Here is a 23,493-nt window from a genome sequence, read left to right as displayed (position 1 = left end):
GAACGGGACCAGTTAAAGCAGGCGCAAAGCGCGGGGCCCGCTCGGCCCGCGCCCGTGTTCCCGCTCCCGTCACTCCACGAGCAGCTCCCCCCCCCCCGCTCCTCGCCGGCGGGAAATAGCGCGCGCGCACCTGACGTCACTGCACCAGCCCGGTGGTGATTGGCGGAGAGCTCCCGGGGGCGCCCCGCCCTTCCCCTGGCTGCCCCGCCCTTCTGCCCGCTGTACGCAGGCGCGCGCGCGCACGCACGCAGGCACGCACGGGAGCCGCGGTCGCCCGCCCTCCCCCGCCCGCCCGGCTGTGACACCGCCGCCGCCGCCGCGCCCCGCTCACCCTGTGCCGCCCGCGCCGCGGGACGCGCCGCCCGAGGGACACGCTCGCCGCGCCCGGCTCCGCGCAGCTCCCGGCGGCGTGGGCGAAAACGCGCCCCGGCCCCGCGCACCGAGACTTTTGTCCCTTAGGTGAGCGGCGTGGGGGGCGGGGGGCAGGGTAGGCCCCGGCGCGGGCTCTGTTTGTGTGCGGGGGGGGCGGCTGTTCAACGGTCGCTGAGGGCAGCGGCGGGAACGGCGCGCGCGGGGCTGAGGGCAGCGGCGGGAAGGGCGCTGCGGTGCTGAGCGGGGCAGCGCCCTGAGTCCCGGCTTTGCCCTTCGCCGCCCGCCTCGGCCGCTGGCTCCCGGCTCGGCTCGGCTCGGCTCGGCTCGGCTCGGCTCGGCTCGGCTCGGCTCGGAGCGGGGGGGCGGCGGCTTTTGTTCGCCGTCACCTTGGCGGCTCTTCCGCCTCGCCCCGGGCGGCGCGAGGAGGCCGGGGAAAAGCGCCCCCAAGCCCCGCGTTACTCGGTGCTGGCTGTGGTGTTGGGCCCTGTGGTCGCCGCTTCCCATCTCACCTCATGGATCGATCGCTGTGCAGGGGCCTCCAGAGGTACGTGGGCTTTGGCATGTGCAGGGTGCTGCTCCGGCGGCCTCGCTCCTCCTCCTGAAGCGCTTTTAGCTCCCCATCCTCGGCTCAGCGAGCCCTTTTGCTCTTCTACAAGTTAGTACTGCCATGGCATCCTGGCTCTAAGGACTGTCCCAGCTCTGCAGCCCTCACTTTTCTGCGCTTCCCCTTTCCCCAATCATAACCTGGGTGCTCTCGTTGCACACGGAGTGAGATCGCAGAAGTTGTTGTGAGGCACATTTTATTCTGCATAGCTGGATGCCGTGAGTAGATCTTTTCTGAGCTGCTCTTATTTTTCACCTGAGTTGGGCTCATTGTGTTCTCAGGCTTCTGCCTTCCTTCACCTCGGAGGTCACCGCCGTTCCGGTATGGGTGCCCAGGAGCATCTCTGCAACAAATCTTTTAAATCCCTTGGGTAGCTTGGTGAGCCTGGATCTTGAGCTTGGTGCCAGGTACTACTGCCCGAAAGAACGGTCACAGGAGAGAACAAGACGATACGAGATTATTGTTTAATTTCAACCAAAAGGTCTTAGTCAGTCATGCAGATTTTGTTATTGTGGCCTTCCATGATGGTTTGAAAATTTCCAAGCCCTCTGTATGTTCTAGACACATCAGGTTCAGTGTGCAAATGTTCTGCTTTCATACAGAAAGAAGTGTAAAGAAGTGTAAAAGCCCAAGGTACTTTTGAACAATTGAGAAATAGGGGAAGTTATATTAATCCATACCCAAATTTCTGAATGTAATATGGCTGCATTACTGTAGCACTGCGAGTTAGCATAGGATTTGTCAACTTGGATTCTGAGCTGAGAAGTTGTGGTTGCTGACAAACTGGTGTTGCTTTACTTCTGGAGTTGATATATCGTTCAGGAGGCATTCTGTGTCCATTGTGATTGTGGGTGTGTGTACAGGGCCATGCCTCCCCTAGGAAAGCTTGTCATTCTTAAAGATTCCTTCTTGTGAACCCTGGTTGCTTGGACATCAGAAACATAATCTTGGTTAGCCATTGCAACTGTTCTTGGAATAGTCTGCTTGGCAGATGCGGGGCTTGCTGTGTGAAATTATGATCTGCGGCTGATGATTTTTGCATTAGGAGAGTAAAATCTTTTCTGTGAAAACTAGCTTAAACTGAAGAGAAAAAAAAAACTGCTTAGCTGCCGATGTCCATATGAATGTTTTCCTTTATGGAACTGAGGTTTCCAATTAAACATCGATTCTCGCGCTTGAGATTATTTCACAGCACTGAAAATGCAGTGAGGAACCACTGTACCTTAAGGCACAGTGCTGGATTTGAGTCTTCTGCTGTAGTAGTTATGGCACAGGATGTCACTGCTTTTGAGAGCATTTAACAAATAAAGAACTGTGTGGCGACTCAAGTGACATGAAAGGATGAATATGTCAGACTAATGGACGTATGTGATGAGACACTTAAGAGAAAGGTGCTGAACCTGGACTTGGATGATGACACAGAGGTGGAATGGCTTCCCCAGAGCAGGTTACTGTTGTTATTGCTCTTTGGGTGGGTGTTGGCCCTTTCGGACTGCACAGCTTATTTGCCCAGAGGATGGTCCCCTATGGCAGCCGTGTGCCTAAGATACAGGGTGCTGTTAAGCTCCTCCCAAAAACCGCAAACCAAAAACCAAACCAACCTCTCGGGAGAGCTTGATTTGAGAGAACTGCGTGCTGTGCCTTCGAGCTCGGCCGGGTCAGAATGTAGCACATAGGTAAAGGAGATCATAAAGGGATTCTGGTAGATGATGCCCGGTTGTTGCTCCTTGCTCCACGTGAAGGATGCTCTGAGTGCTGACCTTGCACAGGATGAGGGGAGGTAGTGTCAATACTGGAATGTTGTTTGGGACTTTCGATTGCCCTTTCAGGATTTTTTTCCCTGCAGTCACTGCTACTTTACTTTCCATGGGGTACGCGCCAGCCTTTGCAGGGCTGTGCTCCAGATGCCCTACCTTGGGCAAGCTGGGCTATCAGTTTGGATTTTTAGCTTTATTCATGATGTGTGGCAGTGATGGCATCTCAGAGTCGCGCTTATGGACTGCAGGAGCAACCATGCTTGTCTAAAGTAAGAAGCACAGTTAAAAAGTGATTTCTGGGTTCAGGAGAAACCTGCCCAAGACTGTGAAAACTGCTTTCCCCTTCCCTTCTGTTTTCCTTCAGCTCCAGTGGTGTGGGAAGTGACACTGTGTCCCTTGAGGCTTTGCTTAGTGTGCCCGCTGCGTGGGGAACGTCTTCCTGATTTGCCAGAACATTTTTCTCAAATTTATTTTCATTTTAAGCGGTGTATTTAAATCTGGTTAGTGACTTGGACAAGAGTTGCAAACTTGTGGATGTACAAACAAGCCATACTGTTGCTGATTTGTATAAAATGATAGCTTGATGTCTGTGTGCCTTTAGTTACGGACAAATTGTTCTATGGGTGAATTTTCAGAGGATGAAATTTGCTTCTCAAGAAAACAAAATTTTATTTGCTTATAGTTTATTATTAAAACAACTGGTGAGGCCCACAGCTCCCTTGCAAAGCTCAGAAGTTTCTCTTGATGGAGGCTATGTTCAAGTTCAGGTGACACTTTCTTCAGCTGCTGTCAGAATTCAGTTCAGCCTTTTTTTTTTTTTCCCCCCCCAAGTTGAATTGACGAAACATCCGGACAACATCACTACTGTTGCTCTGTCTTGAAAGAGGATGAAGGACTCTTTGAAATACCTCTTTAGGCACAAGCAAAGGCTTTGTGCCAAAGTTTATTCTCTGGATATCTAAATTTGAGCACGTAGGCTACCATTCTGTAGCTCAGTCATGGCCTTGGGTAACAGTGCTTTGCCACAGATGACGACTCACATTTCTGTTTTCTACAGGGCAAGGGAAATAATAATAATAATAATAAAGAATGCTTATATATATTATAGGGAAAAAAGGCTTTGCTAGTGTCAGAGCTGCTTATTGAGCAAAATGCATACCAGGGAACATTTCACTACTCAGCAGGTAGTGGTCTTCGCTACTTCTTCAGAAACAAATTGCTGCTGCCTTCTTGTGCAAACTGATTGATGATGATTTGGGGCTTGGTTTCTCGTTGGTTTTTTTTTCATTTGGTTGAAGAAGGGACAAACACAGCTTAATAAAGTTTTATGTGTGAAGATGATTACAGGTTGAATGAATTTGCATGCTCTTGAGTGTGGACTTGAGAAGTGATTGTAGTTGATTCTCACATACTTCAGCACAACTGTCTCCATGTGGGCTGTATTTCATCCCGTTTGCCCTCAGCAGTTTCACCTCGTTGCAAAGGCTGACTTCTTGCTTTATTTGTTATGGCCATCAGAAGGTGTTGGGTGAATTTCTGTACTATGCAGTTGCTCTTCAGAGGAAATTATCTTTTCTGCTTTTGTTTGTTTGCTTATTTTTGCCTGCAAATAACAAATAATTTCTGCACCAGTTTTCTCATTGTTTTTGTTCTCTTGAAAGAAATCCTGCCTGTAGGCTGCAGTTATTGTTATAAACTTGAGTTGCAGCAGTTGAAGTTGGAAGAAGTATTGCACTGGCACATGTGCATGTTCTTCAGTTTTGGAATCGGGTTCCTCACCTCTGAGTCTTGTCTTGGGAAGAAAGAGATTCCATGTTGCATTTTGCCTTTCAGCTTGCGAGTATGCTGCAAAATATTTTGTGTGGCTCCTGATTCTCCTTGGTTGAGGAAAGCACTGGAAATCCAGGGTGCCTTCCTGGTAACAGAGGAATCGGAAGTAGTGGATAAGGTGGCTATTGAATCTTGTCAATGAGTTGTGTCAGCTGGATGTAAGTAGGACTGCCTGTGGATGAGCAGCAGCTGCATGGGAGTTCCTGTTACCCTGTGCATTGTGCATGGTGAAGGGATTTTTTTAACGGTACAGTTGCACCGTAAAGAAGCCAGCAGATAAGTGTATTTGATTTCTGGTGATTGCCACCTCAGTGCTGGGATCTCAGACTTGCAGCAGTGTTTTGTTTCTGGCTAGTGTGTACACAAGTGCCTCAAGCCATAAGTTCTCATTAAGACCTTTCTCAATGGCTGTTCAGGCTGATCTAAGAATGTGGCTTATTTCATTCAGCTGAGAAGAACGCTCAGATTCTTCTTTCTTAGTTTGTTATTCACTGACTCTTGAGAAAATGGAAATAGAGCTTTTATAGAGTATGGATATCCATGGGACTTCCCCTGGTGCCTGGTAAGCCATGGAGATACCGTTCTTTGTAAATTTGGCCCGTTTAAATTGTTGATGCTCATGCCCTGACTTTTGGCTTAAATTTCACTGGGGTCTTTACCGCCAAACCCCTTGGGCCTCCTAAGGCTCGGGTCCTTGACTTTAGGGAGGTACTATACTAATTGGGACACGTGGAGACTAATCTTTTGAAGACCTGGTTTCATGGCATCCATGTTGCTAGTGGGGAGTACCTCTGGTTTTACTTTACTGCCTTTTAATGACGTGGAAGACCTGAACAGTTCATTAAGCTGCTCCTATTCCTATTGAGATCTTTCAAGAAATAATGAAAGGAAGTAGTACTAAGACAGGTGAAGAATTGTACTGAGACATCCTGTGAAATTATGTGATCATGTGATGTAAATCAATGGTGCTGTCACTTGAAATATGGAAGAGGTGCACGGTGCTCCTCTCTGTGAGGAAATAGGACAGCTTCCAATGAAGTAAAGATGTAGTGTGATACAGATCTCCTGTAGTGTAATGACTTGTCACAGATCATTATGTTTTGTACCCAGAGGCATCTTCAGCATTCATTGAGGTATGCCAGCAATTTGTTAACAAGTATACTTTGCTTATTGCTATATTCATAAGAATGCGTGATGGCTATCATCTGCTTTTTAACACGTTCTTTAAAAAATCCTGATGAGGCTCTATCCTTGTGTAGTCTCCCAAGTGCTCGTGGTGAAGATCCTTTCACCAATTTTGTGTTCGTCATCTGCTTGTGAGGCAGGGGAACAAAAAAAAATAGTCTCACCTGTAGGAACTGAGATGTCCTTCTTCCCCTAAGGCTGGTTTCTAAGTAAAATTTCCATGTGCATGCCATTGCTGTAGTATGACTTGTGTTGGGAAGATCCTCAAATTGGTCATATTTTGTTGTCTTTCCTTTGCTTCCACTTTGAACATGCACAGGGCTCAAACCTTTGGTGTCCCTTAGTATTTTGACATTTGGTTTTGTGTCTCATTAGCACAATTGCTTCTTCTAGGGCTTCCTGTGAGGCAAAAGTAATACTGTGTTCCAGAGTCTTGGTTATATTAAAGGGTTTATTTGAAAACCCTATATTATGATAGGGTTTTGGATAACCCTATCATAAGTTTGCTGATTTCTTATCTCCAGGTTCAAGGCTTGTGTTTCAGGCTTTGCCTTCTGCCTTACCTGCACATTTTTGAGACTCTTGTTTCAGGTGTGATTCCTGACTAACTGCATTTAGGAACATACCTTGGTATTGTCTTGTGGCTTGGATTGCTGGCTTAAGATAATTTTGGTTGTCTATGAAGTGTAAACTATTTGACCCAGATATGTGGGCTTTTTTCTTCAGAGTTCCGTTATGATGCAGGATCTGACACGTTCGTGGGATTGTTCCTGTGTGTGTTCTTCCTTTATTACAGCCCCTTCTTAAGCTGAGGTTAATCTCCCAATTTCACTTCATATGCTTTATGTGCTGCCTGGCTGTAATTGTAAAGAGCCTTTTGTTTGGCCCTTGGTTTAGATGGATGGGTCAAGGTTATTTTGGTAAAAAACCAAAAATCTTACTTTAGGATTATCTCCCAAATTGGAAGCTTGGATTTTTGACTCGGTCTTCTTTGCCTGTTGCCTTGCCTACACATTAATTTTTGGAGAGAGAAAGTGGATGAAGCATCTGTGTGAGAGCTGTAGGGAATTTCATGATCGCAGACAGTGGTAGTCTTAGGTGAGCTGGCAAAAACAACATGTTGGGTGCTGGCAAGCCATCGAAAAGTCTTTTAGAGTACTGAGAATTATTTTTTGACATGGATGATCTGCAGGACAGCATGGCTAGGTAGGAGCATAGCAGGTTGAACCAGGTGACCCCTGGAAGTCCTTTCCAATTTAGATGATTGTATGACAAAAGCGAAATGCAGTTAGGTTGGACAACATGTACCTAAGGCTCTGGTCACCTGTGAGGCACTAAGGTTTCCCTTCCCAGTCTTCATGGAGTGTGAATCCAGCCCACATGGTTACTTCACATTGGTGCTCCCGTTTTCATCTTACAGATGTGACAGTAACCTTTTGAAGCAGAGGTACCGGCTGCCTTAAGAAAGTGTATTCCGTTTGCTTTGCAGGGCATTTGTACTGGGTTTTTTAAATATTTGTTGGCCAAAGGGATAAATAAATGGTGCAAGAGATTTTTAACAGGGTTTTTGTTTGTTTGTTTCAGAGTGTATTTTGTGTTTTTCAAAGCACTTGTTCTGTAAGGGACTTTGTATCCACTGTTCCCTTTTCATCAAAGTAATAGATGAATTGACTGAAATTTTCTCATTTACTCAAAAGAGGTGGGAGAGGGTGTCCTGAATTGGTTGAGTGTTTTCTAGTGAATTAAGTCCTCGTATGCATACTTGTTTCGATTCTAATATCACAGTGTTAATCTTTCTATGGGGAAGTTGTGATACATAGGGGTGCCTTCAAACTAACATGACTATTTTCAATTACAGCGTTTGACACTGAGTACCAAAGAAATGGTGATGGAGAAGCCAAGTCCCCTGCTCGTAGGGCGGGAGTTCGTGAGACAGTACTACACTCTGCTAAACAAAGCTCCTGACTTCTTGCACAGGTAACACTTGTACTCACCAAGTGATAATGGTTTTGAAGAAAAGTGTGTCCTGTTGGTTGTAAATCAGACATTGGTTTCTGACTGTGGGAGAAAATGGACCTGGCTAACTTTTGGGCTCTTGGAAAAACTCTTGCAAACTCCCTAGGCTCTAGAGCCAAGTCAGATCATGTGGATGTATGGCATGTTATCAAGATATTTCCTCTGTGGAAAAGTGTGCTGCTTCTACAGTGATGAAATGGTAATGTGGACAGGTTGCAGAAATACCTGCTGATGTTGGGAAGACTGGATAAATACTCATGAGCAAGCTCCCCTGGTGCAGGTGATAGTCTGTGCTCAGGAATATTCTCTGTCCACTTGAAAGGTGTCACCAGTGTCGCTAACAGCAGCGTTTGTGGAATTTCTCTTAAATACCTCTGCGCAGAAGAGTCCAAGAGGTTTTGGTCTGGGTTGCTTTAATCTTACCCAGTTCTGGAGTTGCTTGTATGAAATGTTTTCTAGCCACTTGCAGTCTCTGCCACCACTGCCCCTTTCCTCTGGTCAGGCTCAGATGTGGACGACATTTATCTTTGTGTTCTTTGGCTGCATCTTGTTTGTGAGTGATGTTCTTCAGAGCGGCCATCTCATACTCCCTCTTTCTCTTTTTGTTAGTCTGAACAGCAGCTTGCTCTCTGCCACAGAAAGATTCGGGTTTCCTGGTGCTTGATGGGCTCTTTGCAGCAGTGAGGGAGTTCGAACAGCAAGGGTTAAAGTTACTGTTTCATCCTACTAAGAGCCTGAGAAGAGCACAGAGGATCCTGTCATTGGTCATTATCCAAAGCTTCCCCAGGCCTTAGGAGCAGCAGAGATCAGTTTGCCCTCTAAATGGGTATTACTCGGTGTAGCTGGATACCTGTTGCATTTCAGTTAATTTGTGAGGCTTTTCTGGCCCCTTAACCAAAAATCTTTAATTCCATTTAGTTGGGGACTCTGCCACCCAGTGACTTTGAGCAGTTCCTTAAAAGCATGTTAAAATTCTTGGTCCCCTGTGAAGGCCCTTAGTAAGAACTGCTGACTTTCAGAGAGATTGCTTTGGAATTTAGAGAGAAGTGTTTTAGAGAAAAGATGTTTTCCTATCTGCTTGTGCACTGCTTTAGCTAAGTGTCTGTATTTCCTTGCTGTTAGGAAGTGCTGGACCCTGCTCAAAATCATGATTATGTGGTTAGTACCAAAGAAAACAATCTAATGTTTCCCAGACTTTTTTCTGGACACAGTCAAGGGAGTAAAAGTCTTGGGCTTGTATTTTCACAAAAGTAGGACTGAAAAGAGTTTCTTAGTTCAGTGGAATAAACCAGATGGCAGACGTGGAAGTTTTAGGGTTTAATTCTGTACACTGACCCTCTGCACTGGCTTGTTTAAGTAGAGAGAAATATTCAGTATTCTTGCCACTCTGTGTGACAACAAGTTTATAGAAGTACTTCATGACAAGTTTATTTCATATATACCATACAAGGGTGGATAATAAAGGTACATATTAGCATCTGGACCTCATGGCAATCACCCCCAAGGCAAAGCATGCTCCTAAATAAAAACACAGAGTGATACGATGGTGTTTTGTCTCATCTATTAATATAAATGTACTGAAAATACCAAGCATTTCTCATGTGCTTTATAAGCTGACAATAACAATCCAAGTCAAAACAGACTATTCTAGGCTCAAAATGTGGAAATGGAATGAAAGTGCCAAAGAATCTCTGAAATGTAGGAAAAGTATTGGAAGTGAGTGTGCATATTTAAATATCAAAACCACGAGCTCAGTGCTGGCCAAGACTGTGAAAAGAACGAGGTTCGGAGGAGTGGCAAGAGGGTCGTATCTTGCTGGGCTGATGCCACTCTGAGAGGCAGCGGATTGTGAGGGTGAGGAACCTTCCAGCCAAAATGACCACCTTCCTTAAAGGAAGCAAGTGAAAGGTTGAGGTTCATTTTGGAGTTTGCTATGCCAAACTCCTCGGGCAAATTGCAGTGCTGAATTTTAAGTTTCTTCCTGTATTCTTGGAGCCTCTTTAATCTGGTGAAATTTCTGATGCATTGAGCTCTACAACTTTTGGCTAAAATACTTTCTGGATTTGGTTCTATTTTTTTCACTTCTGTGACTTTTGCATCTCTTTGCTTGCAGGTTTTATGGCAGGAATTCTTCTTATGTCCATGGAGGACTGGATGCCAGTGGGAAACCACAAGAAGCAGTGTACGGTCAAGCTGTGAGTATTAAAATTAGTCCTGTAATCCTCATTAATGTTTGGAATAAATTACGGTTTTTTCTTTACCAGTGCCTTAGACTTTCTTACCTGGTGAGTAATGGATTGTGACACTGCTTCCGTTCAGATACAGATAGGAACTTGGTAGCTTGAGGGTTTTTGTTTGCTTATTTCTGCTTTCATTGATAGTTATGTTTGGTTCTTCAGCTTTGCATCTGGGCTGCAGAAAATGCCTTCAGGATGGGAAACAAAATCCAGAGGACCTGATAGATTTGTGCTATAAATGTACCTTATTTCAGTTAGAAGTAGTTCCTCAAGAAAGGACTGATTTGTGTGAGTTTCATGAAATTCTTGTGTGAGTGGAGTTTTGTTAACGTGAAACATAACTATCTGAAGAAGTGGATGAAGTGAATTGAGAGTTGCTTTGGTTGTACTGCATTATCAGAATTGTCTGTCACCTAAGGACATCTCTTCTCGTGACAGCCACATCTTTGAGCAGTGTGGCTTTTAGTCCAGGGCAGGTTTGGTTTCTTCTCCTTTCACCAGCAAAATCTCATTTGGCGCACAAAAATCTTGGCACTGCAGATGTTCCCCGCTCCTGTGATGTTTGCTACTTCCGACAACATATAAAGGGTTGGTTTGGGGATGTTTTTTTGTTGTTTTGGGGCTGGCGTTTTTTGTTGTTGGGTATTTTTGGAGGTTTTCTTTATTTTTATAACACAAGCTAAATCCTGTTCCTTTCACAGGCCCTTAAAAAATTAAAGTCTTAAAATAGGTCATAGATTTTAAAACAGCTGGAAAAATTGGATAGCAAGTTGTATGCTGTTTGACTGCTCTGAGAAATACTTGAATCCTAGTGCAAAACTTCAGATTAAAAATTAGGTGAGCTCAGGAATACTGTTCTCAGTGAAAGACACTTTTTGGTTCCTGTATTTATCTTTTGAGCTTCAGGGGAGTGTTCTTTTGGGGTTAGTTGAGACTCAGGTAGGTAAAAGGTGTAAAGTTCTGTACAGAATACACTGCAGCTAAAATGTGTCTGTCTCTTTCTAGGAGATACACAAGAAGGTGATGTCACTGCAGTTCAGTGAGTGCCACACCAAGATCCGTCATGTGGATGCTCATGCCACTCTGAGTGATGGGGTGGTTGTGCAAGTCATGGGAGAGCTGTCAAACAATGGGCAGCCAATGAGGAAGTTCATGCAGACGTTTGTGCTTGCTCCAGAAGTAAGTATGTGTAAGACTATGGCAAACTTCAAATAACGATGGAAAAAACCTGACCTCACCTGTAGCTACAATTTGTCATATTGGGACTAAAAATAGGATCTGGCTTTAAAACTTGGTCTGGAGGCAGTCGTTAAATGTGTCACAGTGTGTGAGTGCAGAGAAACTGGTGTATTGGACCCATCCTGAGCCATTTTATTTCCTTGGACTTGAAGTGTTGGAGCAGTAATACAAAGAAAATTGAAGCTTGCATTTGGGAGATAATTTTTTTAAAAGATAAGGTTCAGCTCTGTAGATCAAATCTCTGCTGTAGTTGTGTACTTTCAAGTCTAATGGCAAATGTGAGTATGGGTTGCACAAATTACTGCTCAAATTTAGCTCTTGGTGAGAGCAAAGCTGTGTACAGGTAGAAGGTGCCTTGTGTTCTTTCTACTGCTTTCCTCCCACTTCATCACAAACTGTGTGGTTGGTTGGAGATGAATGTTTTAGGTTCATGTTGTATTTCTTCATTGTTTCCCTGCACAGTGCTGTAAGCATACAGCCACCCTGTGAAAGTTCAGGGCTTTTATTGTAAAGTTTTTGTAATAGGGAAAATTGAAATTCCTCAATGAAACTGAGGGGCTGTATGCTTAGTTAGAACCTATGATTGATGTGACTTAGCAAAATTAGCAGATTTTATTCTGCTTGAAACTTCCTTTTCAGTTGGGCAGAAGCTACTGTTAATTGCTTGCTTAGAGAAAAAAAAAAACCTCAGAAAATAACTTCAGTGACATAGTCCTATTGCAGAGTGTCCGTGTGTACCGCAAAACACGTCTGTAGTCCATCCTTTTGCTGCCTGCTGGCATTCCATAGATACTAAGCACCGCATGTTCCTCTTTTACAGGGATCTGTTCCAAACAAGTTCTATGTCCATAATGATATCTTCAGATACGAAGATGAAGTATTTGGGGATTCAGAAGGAGAACTTGATGAAGGTGAGAAGGATTGTACATGTAGGGTTTGTGTGGTTCTTGTTCCTTTCTCCTTTGTGCAGAGCTGCCAGAAGTGTCTTGTGGAGATGCTGGGATGCAAAACTGTCTTGCCTTCTCGTGGGCATGGAGCTGTCGTTACTGCAGCTCTGCTCATTCAAAACATTCTGGAAAAGGAAGGTCCTGTAGTAGTGCCGTGTTCGCTGAAAGGCTGAACTGGCTCACGGAGGGTGAGGCTTGACAGAGAATGGAAGCAGTGAGCAACAGGACTTCTGCTGCCATAGCTGCATCAGGCACACTTGTGTTCAGTGATCAGTCAAATTTGTATGGGATTTGAAGAAAAAAATCTAAGTGTTTTTCAAATATGACACATTGCTACTTGGGGGCTGAATTGGACCTGAGTGGGTTTTATCCCCTCTGTTCAGTGAGGCAGAGCAAATCAGAGTGTAGCCAGAACATATATACATGCACTCACTGGGCGGTTTTTCTGGAATTTGTTCATCTGGATTCTGTGGAACAACGCATTTTAGGCAATCATCCTTGTATTTGAGGTTCATCTTCTTAGTCTGAGGCACTGAGATTTATGAGCTAATAGTGCAATCTTTCTCTTTTACTGCCACCATATGAAAAGCACCTGCTGCTTTAAAAGATCCTCAAAACCTCCTCCCGGAACTTCCTAGCAGCACCAATATGTCTCTGGCTTCCTCTTTTTGTGAAAATTGTAAACAGCCAGGCCTCTTGACTGAGAGGCAGGCTCTTCCATCTTTTTTTGCAGCTAATTTTACCATGTTTTGTTGAAGCTTTATTTTGATTGCTACTAATTTAATATGCTTTTATTATAACTGTAGCTCGTGTACACTTGCGAGATGTGTAAGAGTTGACAAGTTTTTGTTTTTGTGTCAGAGTCTGAGGAAGAGGTGGAAGAAGAGCAGGAGGAAAGACAACCATCACCTGAACCTGTGCAAGAGAATGCAAGCGGTACTTACTATGAAAACCATCCTGTAACGTAAGAAGTCCTTTGTATTACATGAAGTTGCTTTTTTAGTGAAAACGACAGACAATTGTTTTGGCTTTAGGTTCTGGATGTTATTTAATAGGTAGTTTAGGAGGATACACTTAGCCTGATAGGGATCTGTTAAGTTAACATTACATTATTTTGAGACATTGCTTCTTTATTGAAGAGAGGAAATGGGGTATTTTTCTATGTTTGTTAGTTATTTTCACTTCTGGACTCAGAAGTGAGGTGAAAAGGGAGCGACCGACGTGTATGTACACACTTAATGGAATCTTTGTAATTCTGACTTCAAACAGTACATTGATATGATGTAATTTATGTCTCAGGTGTGTTAACAAAGGGATGGTTGATCACAGAATAGTTTGAGTTGGAAGGGGCCTTTTAAAGCTCATCTAGTCCAACCCCCTGCACTCAGCAGGGACTTCTTGATATGTTACTCAGATTTGGATATCACTTGGAACTGAGAGAAGTATCTACTTTTTGAGAGGCTGCTGTACAGCTGTATTGGAAGAATAGGTCTCTGTCCTGCGTGTCTGCTAATCTCAGCGAGATTAAAGAAAAAAGATATTTATGATTTTGTAAGAAAAATACAAAAACCAGCCAAATAATCCCCCGCAAACACAAAGAAACAAACATCACCAAACCCCTGTGCTTTTTTTGAAACAGGAATGGCGTAATGAGGGCCAGAACCGACTTTGTGGTTCCCTTCTTAAAAAAAAAACATATATGGCATCACTAGACAATACATGCTGAGTGCATCAGTGATAATGCTAAGCACAAGTCACTTAATGCTTTTCATGAGAAATCTGATGGAAAAGTGGAATCTGCTGGAATTCTGGCAGTGGCTTGCTCAAGATAATGCAGGAAGTTTTGGATGCCTGAAAGCATGAAGTCAGGTCTTGCTTTGGGGTTACTGTGTCATTTGGAAAGAGGCATTGTTCTTCATAGAGTCACTTGGGCATGTGGTGATCTGTGGCAGGAGCTATATTGACAGAGGTGTCTGGAGGTTGGTAGGATTTTGGGGTGGCTGAAGAGAGAAGAAACTCAAATCCCTTACCTTTTAACCACACAGAGCAGAGAAGAAGTTGCATGTGATTTTCTGTAAATGGCACTCACAGCTGCTTTGGTAAGGAAGCTGTATAGTACTTTGGTAAAGAAACAGTAGGTTTCATTCCAAAATGGGCTTTGTTTCTGTGTGTAGCTTAATAATCCATTGTGTTTGTATTCTTCTAGAAGCAGCAGTTCTTTAGTTGAGCACCTCTTCTCCAGGGTTAAATGGCTAGGTGATTGTCTGCAGAGAACTGTAGAACATGTCTTTGCTTCAGCGGAAGTAAACTCTGGTTTTGTACCCAGTATGGGAGTACGGCTTCACTTCTCACTGTATTGTATACGTACAAACCACGTTGTAGCAATTGAAGACACAACGATCTTTACCATAGCAGAGCTGTTACAGCTTACAGAATGTGGTAAAATGCAAAGTAATTGATAAGCTCATAAAATGCATTTGACTTTTGTAGCAATGGGATAGAGGAGGCACTTGAAGAATCTTCTCATGAACCTGAGCCAGAATTGGAATCTGAAACAAAAGCTGAGGAGCTGAAAGCTGAAGTAGAAGAAAAGACCCTTGAGGAACTAGAAGAGAAATCTCCATCTCCACCTCCTGTAGAACCTGTTTCGCTACCGCAAGAACCACCAAAGGTTAGTTACAAGTCATATCTGTGCTACTAAGTGCAGATGGAAACTGGATTGGCCTTTGAACTTTGCCTTTTTGGGTGGCTAAACTGGTACCTCTCTTTGGTGTCGTGCTGTATGAACAGCTAGGCTTGACCTTTGAGCTTGTAAAAATGCAAAGTTTCAGTAAAAAAAGGAAAAAAATGTTATTTTTAAGTGCTGCTCATCACGTACTGTAGATTTTATGCTCTGTTCGTAAAGTGTGTGTGTGGGTATATGCATGTGTAGACATTTTTAGATGTGGAGTTAACATATGTTAAGAAAACACCTGGAGCTACCACCACCAAAAATCTCATACAATGGGAACCACTGCTCTTTCCCTGAAAAGAAATGGAACACACTGACGCTTGCAAAATTGCTGCAGCATAGGTTCAAAATCAATGTGGGGGCACTGACTGTCTCCTTAGAGGCGGGATGGGTAATCTTAAAAACCACAGTGCTCACCGTGTGTCCTCTGGTGTGGTTACACCTGCGGGCTTGCAAAGTGCTGGGAGCAGCCAGGGAGAGCTGGAGCGAGGTCATTTTCTACCTCCAGTATGTCTCCTGTATTTTTTTTCCCAATCCTTTTTCTCTTCTCCATTTTTGGTTGTAACTTCAGGCATCCGCTTCCTTTCTTTGTGCAAAAGACACTTAACACTACAGGGTTTTTAGTCCTAGGTTTGGTTACCTGATGGAAAGCAGTGATCTGGGAATGCTGAGGGCACTGGGCTCACTCAAGTAGTGGTAGTGGGCACGGTACACGGCTCATTCCATGCCGTTGGAATCCACAGACAGCTGGAACTGCAAACCCTTCTGTACCTCCATTGTAATGCTTGCACAGCCATTTTTTAACAGTCAGATATGAACCAAAAGTATATTTTTAGCAGACGAGTTTCCCTGTAGGAATGTCAGTGGTTTGCCATGATTAGTAGCCTAGGTCTGTTGCATTTCCTGCAGGCTTTCTCTTGGGCTTCAGTGACCAGTAAAAACCTGCCTCCTAGTGGTACTGTTTCTTCCTCTGGAATTCCACCCCATGTTAAAGCACCAGTCTCACAGGTAACCCATCTGTGAACACCTTGGATTGTCTCATTACTGCTGCAAACTGCTTCAGTTTTTTAAATTAACAGATCAACTTGTTTGACTTAAATTGCACAAATTAATTGTGTCTTTAATGTTAATGCACTCACCTTCTTGTCGCAAGCAAAGGCACGAACACGTAACAGGTGTAACTTTGGGTGATGGTAATGTTAAAATCTGTTCTTGTGGAATCAGGAAATCACTGCTGGTATTTTTACCTAACTTGATGGCATATGGTTTGGTTTAAAGGGGAAACACCAATTCCCCACAAAATGTTACTTTTCTCAAGCGTGTTTGAAAAGGGCATTGGTGGAAGTAGCCCAGCAGTAAAAAGAGATTGCACCATTTCTGAGGTGCAAGATTGCCTTGTAAGGCTAACATCCACAGAACTATGCTGGATTTCATTATCCATGGATAATTAGCTTGTCACTGAACCCTGTACCAACTTATGACTGTGTGAGGAATGGAAGGATTCACATTTCCTTGCCAGGACAATGCTATCTTCCCATTCCTAGGTTGACTGGGTGAGGAGGGAAAAGAGGAGAGCAAGTTTGACCTGGTAACAGCTCATGTCCTGCACATGCCGAGGTGGTGTGAGACATTCTGAGACTCTCAATTCAGCTTCCTCCATTTGTATAAAAAGTGCTCAGGCCAAAAAATGTGTCCTTTACCCCAGCATATTGACACGGTGTGCCAGAGCGCTGTATCTTGAGTTGTTCCTGTCCAACCTTTTTGCAAGACTGCGATATTCAGTAGAATAGTTGGGTTGCTGCAGCTGTTGTTTTTGCACTGGTTTCTTCTCAATTTTGTGCTAACAGAGAGAACCCTGTCTAGGATGGCCTGCAGCCAAATGCATGTTAAAAAAGGAACAGGGAAGAAAAAGAGAAAAATGAAAGAAAACTAATCAAACAAACGCCAGCACCTTACATGGTGTTGCTTCTAGTCTACTGGGACTGTCATGGACATCAGATAAAGGCTGGGTAATGAGTTGGGAAGTCTGTCTTTGATCACCTTAAACAGGGTTTTGAACCCTTAGGTGGTAATCAACCTGTGAAAACTGTGGGTTTTCTAGTGCAGAATAGATTTTCCTTAAGCAAACCAAAATTGGTTTTAATTTATTTGCCACAGACAGGGTGGATGGTTGTAATGTGGCAAAAATCATTTCAAATGGTCTGTCCAGGAGAGCAAGAGATACCTTATAGATGTCCCCTTAAACTCTTCTGTGTTGCCTCTGCTGTTTGTCGTGCTTTGTGCCTTTTGATTACTTTTGCTTTGACTTTATGTTTAAGTTATGTTGTGTGGAAGTTTCTGAACAATACTGACATGGCAAGAATTTCAACGCTCAGCTCTTCTGTAGCCAGAATTAGTCAGTTCTGAGCTCCGGTTCTTGAACACATTTTAGACACGGTGTGTAGAAATCTGGTAGAAGAGGCACCTAAACAAGGAGCTGCAGTTCAGTAGCAGCTTTTTCCTGTTCTCATGAATCCATTAGATCCAGACACTGTGCACGTAAACGAGGACAGAAGATGCCCTGGTGGGTGGATGGGTGGCTCCTTTGGGATGCTGTTCTAGCTGGTGTCGGTGATGTTACAAAGAAATAACTGCCCTGCTCATTCCTTTCTCTGCATCACTCTAGTTTTCCCTTCCTCTTCTGTCAAGTTAAAAATACAGCCCCTGTAGCGTTAACTCCTCAAAGGACTGCACATGTACTGTTCTGGATATAAACTAGTTCAGGGCTGTTTTCCTTACAGCTGTGGAGTGGAACAGGTCAGCATTTCTTGCTCTTTTTCTAATTGTAGATGATTAGACATCAACCCGCCTACATTGATAAACTGGGACTTTTCCTTATAGCATTTTCAGTTATTTTTATCTCCCATTTTTTTTACTGCATTGTTTGTCGTAGGGCTGCAGAGGGGCAGGGACAGGCAGGGCCTGACTCTTGTCTCTTGGGGTGAGTCCCTTTCCCTCCCTATGTGAGCTCCTGAAGAGAAGAGACAATGCCACCTTTTCCTTAATGGTTGTCAAAGCTCCACCAGGCTGAGGTTTGTGGCATACTTGGCTCCTGTAGAAGTTGTCTCTTGAACTCCTTACTCAGTGTCTTTCCGTCTACTCTGTGCTTGCTGGGAAATGCTGGGAGATGTGAGTTGCAATGAGCTGCTTTGGCTGTAAATGGCAGCCCTGATCTGGAGTCTTGTGGTGCTGCTAATAGTGGCAGTGTTTTGGGGAGCACAGTTCTGCACAAGGGCTTTCCTCTTGTGGCACTGAGGCAGACTTTCTCTCTACAAAAGGATGGTACTCCTTAGAAAACGACCAGAGAGATCAGCTGTCTGTGCGCTGGGTGAGAAGTTCAGTGAAACACAAGGCGGCAAGCAGGTACAAGTTCACTGTTACTTGGGTTCTAAGAGCAGGACATCAGTGACTTAGCAGGTCTTGTCTGGGGCTGACAGAAGGACTGAGTTTAAGCCCGATAGCCATGAGTATCTATGAAACGAGAGTCTGAAGGTATCGAGTTCTGCTTTTGAGGTGTAATTTATGATGCATTCAAGATGTGTGAGTAAGAGATGGCAGAGGAGCTACAATGACTCACAAGGGAATACAATGGAACAAGATTTAACAGGAAGGCTGATTTTCTGAGCTTGTTCTTGGAATTGAAAAAGTGATCCTAGAAGTGTTGTACGGACAGACTAATGCCTAGCTTCATAGAGCACAAGTGATAGGAGGGCTGAGACATCAGTTTGGTCTGTAATACTTGCATGTTGCATACAGTCTTTGTCCCCTGGGACATACTCTGTCTGGAACTGCCAGTTGTCCTGAGTCCTTAAAGGAAAATAAGGGAGATGTTTAACATAAACTACTTCTCCCCAGCAGACTGGGCCTGTAGCTGTTCACCTTGTGTTTAATCTTACTTGCAGGCTACTTGTGTATTTTTATGCTCCTAAGGATAATTTTGTTTTTCTAAGATAAGAACCCAGCGCACCAGCAGCTGCTTAACTGTTGTACAGAAAATGGAATTTAAAACATACTGGGAATTGCTTCAGTGACCAGCAGTCTGCATAGAAACATTTTTAGAGTTTCATCTATCTCACATAAAGCAGATTTTTTGCTTGCGAAAAATGGGAATGAGTGTTCTAGTACCTGAATACAAAGGGTGTACTTTGAGCATCGTGGTCTTGACATCAGGAAAGTTGAAGCATATCCTAAGAGGTAGTCTGTAGAAATTCATTTCAGGAAACACTTACTACACTTCTGAAGGCTTTTGTTCTCCTCTTTCTTTTCGGTAGTTTTCATATAGTTGTTCTTCACTGGAGGAAAATAATTCCTTGGGGACTTGGGCAGAACATGTGATTTGTCCATCTCTTTGTGTTCATCTTGGACTGCCTCCTAATCCAGGAAGTTTGAGCTTGGCATGAGGAAGCTTTATACCCTCTACGATTTAAGTCAGGCTGAGGGATTGGTGAATAACGGAATGTTGGGGTCTCAATGCCTGGTCAAACATGGAAAATTCACATTAGCTGTGCTTTGGGGAGATGCTCTGATTGAGAGACGTTTGCTTTGCACCTTTTAACACTGATAACTGAACACTGCAGTCCTGGATTGGTACAGAGGAATTTAGACAGGTGAAAAAACCACTCCCAAACACATTGACATTGATGTCTATTTTCCAGAGTTTGTTTTGTGCATGCCGCTTACCCATGTCTTGTGTTGTGGGGGTTTTTGTTTTGGTGAGTTTGGGGGTTTGGGTTTTTTTTTTTTGACTGGGCCAGTGTTAAACAATGCATGTTCTCCTGTTTTAGCCAAGAGTGGAAACTAAACCTGAAGCTCAGTCTCAGCCTCCTCGTGTTCGTGAGCAGCGTCCCAGGGAAAGACCGGGTTTTCCACCACGAGGACCTCGGCCAGGTAACGTGGATCAGCTTGTGTGTCTGCCAGGGATGGGTTAATGAGAGGTGTGTGCTGGACAGGCTTTGTCTGTACCTGTGTCATGTTTGGCTGATCATTAACTGCCTGTGCCTGCTGCCTTCAACTAGAAATGAGGGAATATGATTTGGAGGCCAAGCTGGCTGGAGTGAATGTGCTTGGTGCTGCCCCTAGATGTGTTCATCCAAGTTTACATGCATCTTCTGACCTCAGTAGTTCTACCTTCCTCTTTGTGTTGACGGTAGGGAGGGGAGACATGGAGCAGAATGAGTCGGATAATCGTCGGATAATTCGCTATCCAGACAGCCACCAGCTCTTTGTTGGGAACTTGCCACATGATATTGATGAGAGTGAACTGAAAGAGTTCTTCATGAGTAAGTAGTGATTCCAGCTGCAGGGGCTAAGATGGAAAAAACTGTGTTAAAAAATCACCTAACGCTGATTCGGACTACACGGGTAAGCTTTTATATGGTGCCACACTACTGACGTCTGGAACGAGCAGAGGGGTGGTAGAGCTGGCACTGCGGCTTTGGATAAAGTGTCTCTTCCCTTGTGTTTCTCTAGGCTTTGGAAATGTGGTAGAACTTCGCATAAATACTAAGGGAGTGGGAGGAAAACTGCCTAATTTTGGTTTCGTGGTATTTGATGATTCTGAGCCGGTCCAGCGAATTTTAGTTGCAAAAGTAAGTATTGGCATTGGGTACTGAGTATCCCCTTCCAGGGTGGACCGAAAGCCCTAAACCACGAGTAATGTGGGCCATCCTAGTTTGCATTGCCATTGGCTTTGGCATTCAAAAAACAGCTGAAAGAAAAAGAGAGATTTGGCATACCCCTTCGGTCAGGAGTGCTGTGTAGCTTCAAAAACTGTACCAGCATTCTTCAAACCGCATCATATGGAATTTGGATTTGCTACCTCTACACAAATATTTCACACAGAGCTTAGCACTTACTTTTAGAGATCCTTTAGCTGCAAGTGGAGCAGGTAACCTTTTGAAGGGCATCACATGGATCTCTGAATTCCGCACCCTGGGGTCAAGAGAAGGGAGCAGGGTTATTTGCAGTTTTGCTTTGAGGAACTGGAGGGGAGAAAGCAGCAGTTTTCATTTCTGCGATGTGGGAGTGAGACCTAGTAGAGCAATTCTTTGGGAACCTCAACCCTGAAGCGAAAAGGCTAAAGGTGGCAGTGAAGAGGCTAAAGACAACACTGCTTTTGCTTGAGACAAACACTTTAATTCCTTGCATGCCCAAGTGAATGTAAAAATGGTGTTCTATAGGGCTACGGTCGCGTGCTGCAGGGAACCCTTAACAGGTCACGTTTGTTTTGGGCGTGTACGTGAAGGAAGGCTGGGGCCTGCAGCCAGTGCAGAATTTTCGTGTGCCTTGTATGGAATGGACTTTGTGCTGTGGTGACTAACGTGTGCCTTGACCGCTTTTCCCCATAAGCCCATAATGTTCCGGGGTGAGGTGCGCCTGAACGTGGAAGAGAAAAAAACCAGAGCCGCTCGTGAGAGAGAGACACGCGGCGGCGGCGACGAGCGCAGGGATATTCGCCGCAATGACAGAGGCCCGGGGGGGCCCCGTGGAATAGTGGGTGGTGGCATGATGCGGGACCGTGATGGAAGAGGACCTCCTCCACGAGGTGGCATGGCACAAAAACTTGGCTCTGGACGAGGAACCGGGCAGATGGAAGGCCGTTTCACTGGACAGCGTCGCTGAAATCTCCACTGTGGGCAGACAGTCTTGGCAGTGGTACATTATCCATCGTGTTTGCATTCTTGTTAATTTTTTTTTTGGCTTTGGAATGTGACACAGCCCTTCTGATCGTTTCTTTGATGTGAAAACATCCTTTGGTTTCCAGTTTAAATTGAGGTGGACATTCTTTCCCCAGTTTCACAACAGGAGTCACACTCTTAATTTATAAATGTAGACTTGGAGAATTGAGGACTAAAAATAAGAAAAAAGAAAAAGAAATAAAAAAAAAAAGACCAGTTAACTATCTGCAACAGAAGTGAACTAAAGGACATGCCCAATAGAATTCAGGTCCTTTCAGTCAAAAACCCTCTGCTGCACATTTTGTGTAAGTGTTACCGTTTCTGCCTACTACTGTTGGAAACACAAAGAGTGCAATTTGTGCAATTGGAGAAGCTTGCCTTTTTTTTTTCCTTCTTAGAACACTTGGCTCCAAACAAACTCGTGTTTACGCACTCATCAAAATGCACTAATGGGTCCTCTGAACTCATTTATACTGACAGCTGCAGGAGGCATCGGAGGGAAAACCTTCATCCTCTTACTCAGACAGAATAGCTTGGGGAACGATGCGGGCATCTGCTCTGCTTGCTGTGACCAACCTCTGTACACACACAAACCTTAATAAGACTACACCTTTGTTCCAGAAGGAATCCAGTTAGCTGTAAACTAACCAGAACCCAGAGTTTCCAAGTTGTAGCCCTGAGTACGCAACAAGTCTGATAGCTCACGTCAGATTTTTCTATCTGCCCCTCTTCAGTGCAGGGATGGCTGCTCAACACACTCCTCCTTCCCCTTCCCCCTTCGAGAAGCGTTGTACAGTGAAACTTGTCTTGACTGTATTTGAGTTCTCTGGTAATGTAATAAGCATGATGGTGCCTTCTATGAATACATCATTCCAGTCTTGCTGGTGATTTTGTACAGTATAGTGTATTAAGTACTGTGCTGCAAAGCCAAGCGGCTGCAAAGCATTTAAAGGAAATAATTGGAAAATTGTATTAAAAAAATTGCAGTATCTTTCAATGAGTAAACGTTGCTAAAACGATCATCAACCTTGCTCTTCAATTAACAAGTTCGCCTGGTTTTTCTGCAGTGGTGGGGAAGGGAGGATGAAGGCATCCAAGTAGTCTCCAGGTTGTCTCTTCTCTTTAATCGGTGTCAGAGTTAAAAAAAGTGGAGTTCCAATCTCTCTTGGACATGAATTTCAGAAGTCAGTCCAGAATGGTGGACGCTTCTGGCCAGCGCGTAATGGGTAGACCTAAGTATCCTTTGTGAAGGTGAGCTTATCAAACGGGGATACTGCAATTTTCAGAGAACTAAACAGCAGCTCTTAAGTTCTTGCATTTTCCAGTTGCACTTTTTTAAAAACTTGTACTCATTTTGCACATAACTCTCAGCTGAAGTTGACACCGATGTGGCTCTGGCCCAACGGATAGAAAGGAGGCGTCCTCTTCTGAAGTTTGACTGGTGGGTTCTCCGTGGAGAGCTGTGTTTCTGGATGTGCATTCCCGTAAACCGCAGCTGCAGCAGGCAGTACAGGCAGGCCCGGTGCCAGGCCCTGTGGCGAGCTCTGGCTCGGGAGCAAAGGGGGTGTTTGTGCGTGCGTTCTTGCAAAAGTGTGACCGCCTGCAGCTGCTTGTGAACAGCGAAGACCTCAAATTAAACAATGGCAATTTCAAGCAAAAGCAGGGAGGGCATCCTGACAGTCTGTCTCTGGATTATGCAATTATTTTCTGGGTTCAAGTAAGGTGGAAGATTTTGCACATCTTTTCTGATACACTAGGCAAGGTGAAGTGGCATCTGTCTGTTCTCTCCCAGACTTGAGGTCTTCTGTGTTCCATGGTAAGTCTTGCACTATTTTCATACCCTTTTTTTTCTGGGACAC

General features: G+C 44.4%; 1 protein-coding gene across 2 annotated transcripts; it reads left to right on the top strand.

Annotated features, from left to right (window-relative positions):
• The first annotated feature begins 339 nt into the window (after window positions 1–339).
• Window positions 340–21,833, top strand: G3BP2 (G3BP stress granule assembly factor 2). Of its 2 annotated transcripts, XM_048303727.1 has the most exons (12): window positions 341–459; window positions 7,607–7,725; window positions 9,878–9,959; window positions 11,007–11,180; window positions 12,061–12,151; window positions 13,049–13,151; window positions 14,678–14,858; window positions 15,828–15,926; window positions 19,742–19,844; window positions 20,108–20,236; window positions 20,427–20,545; window positions 21,306–21,833. In XM_048303727.1, the coding sequence occupies exons 2-12, from the start codon at window positions 7,631–7,633 to the stop codon at window positions 21,576–21,578; spliced, it is 1,449 nt and encodes a 482-aa protein (XP_048159684.1). In that variant the 5' UTR covers window positions 341–459; window positions 7,607–7,630; the 3' UTR covers window positions 21,579–21,833. The 2 variants fall into 2 exon arrangements, with proteins under 2 accessions (XP_048159685.1, XP_048159684.1); XM_048303728.1 differs by lacking the exon at window positions 15,828–15,926 and having other exon boundaries at window positions 340–459.
• The last annotated feature ends 1,660 nt before the right edge of the window (window positions 21,834–23,493 follow it).

This window comes from Corvus hawaiiensis, chromosome 5 (genome assembly GCF_020740725.1).
Source record: "Corvus hawaiiensis isolate bCorHaw1 chromosome 5, bCorHaw1.pri.cur, whole genome shotgun sequence".
In the NCBI taxonomy this organism is placed as follows: Eukaryota; Metazoa; Chordata; class Aves; order Passeriformes; family Corvidae; genus Corvus; species Corvus hawaiiensis.
This window is presented reverse-complemented; position numbering and strand designations above follow the sequence as displayed.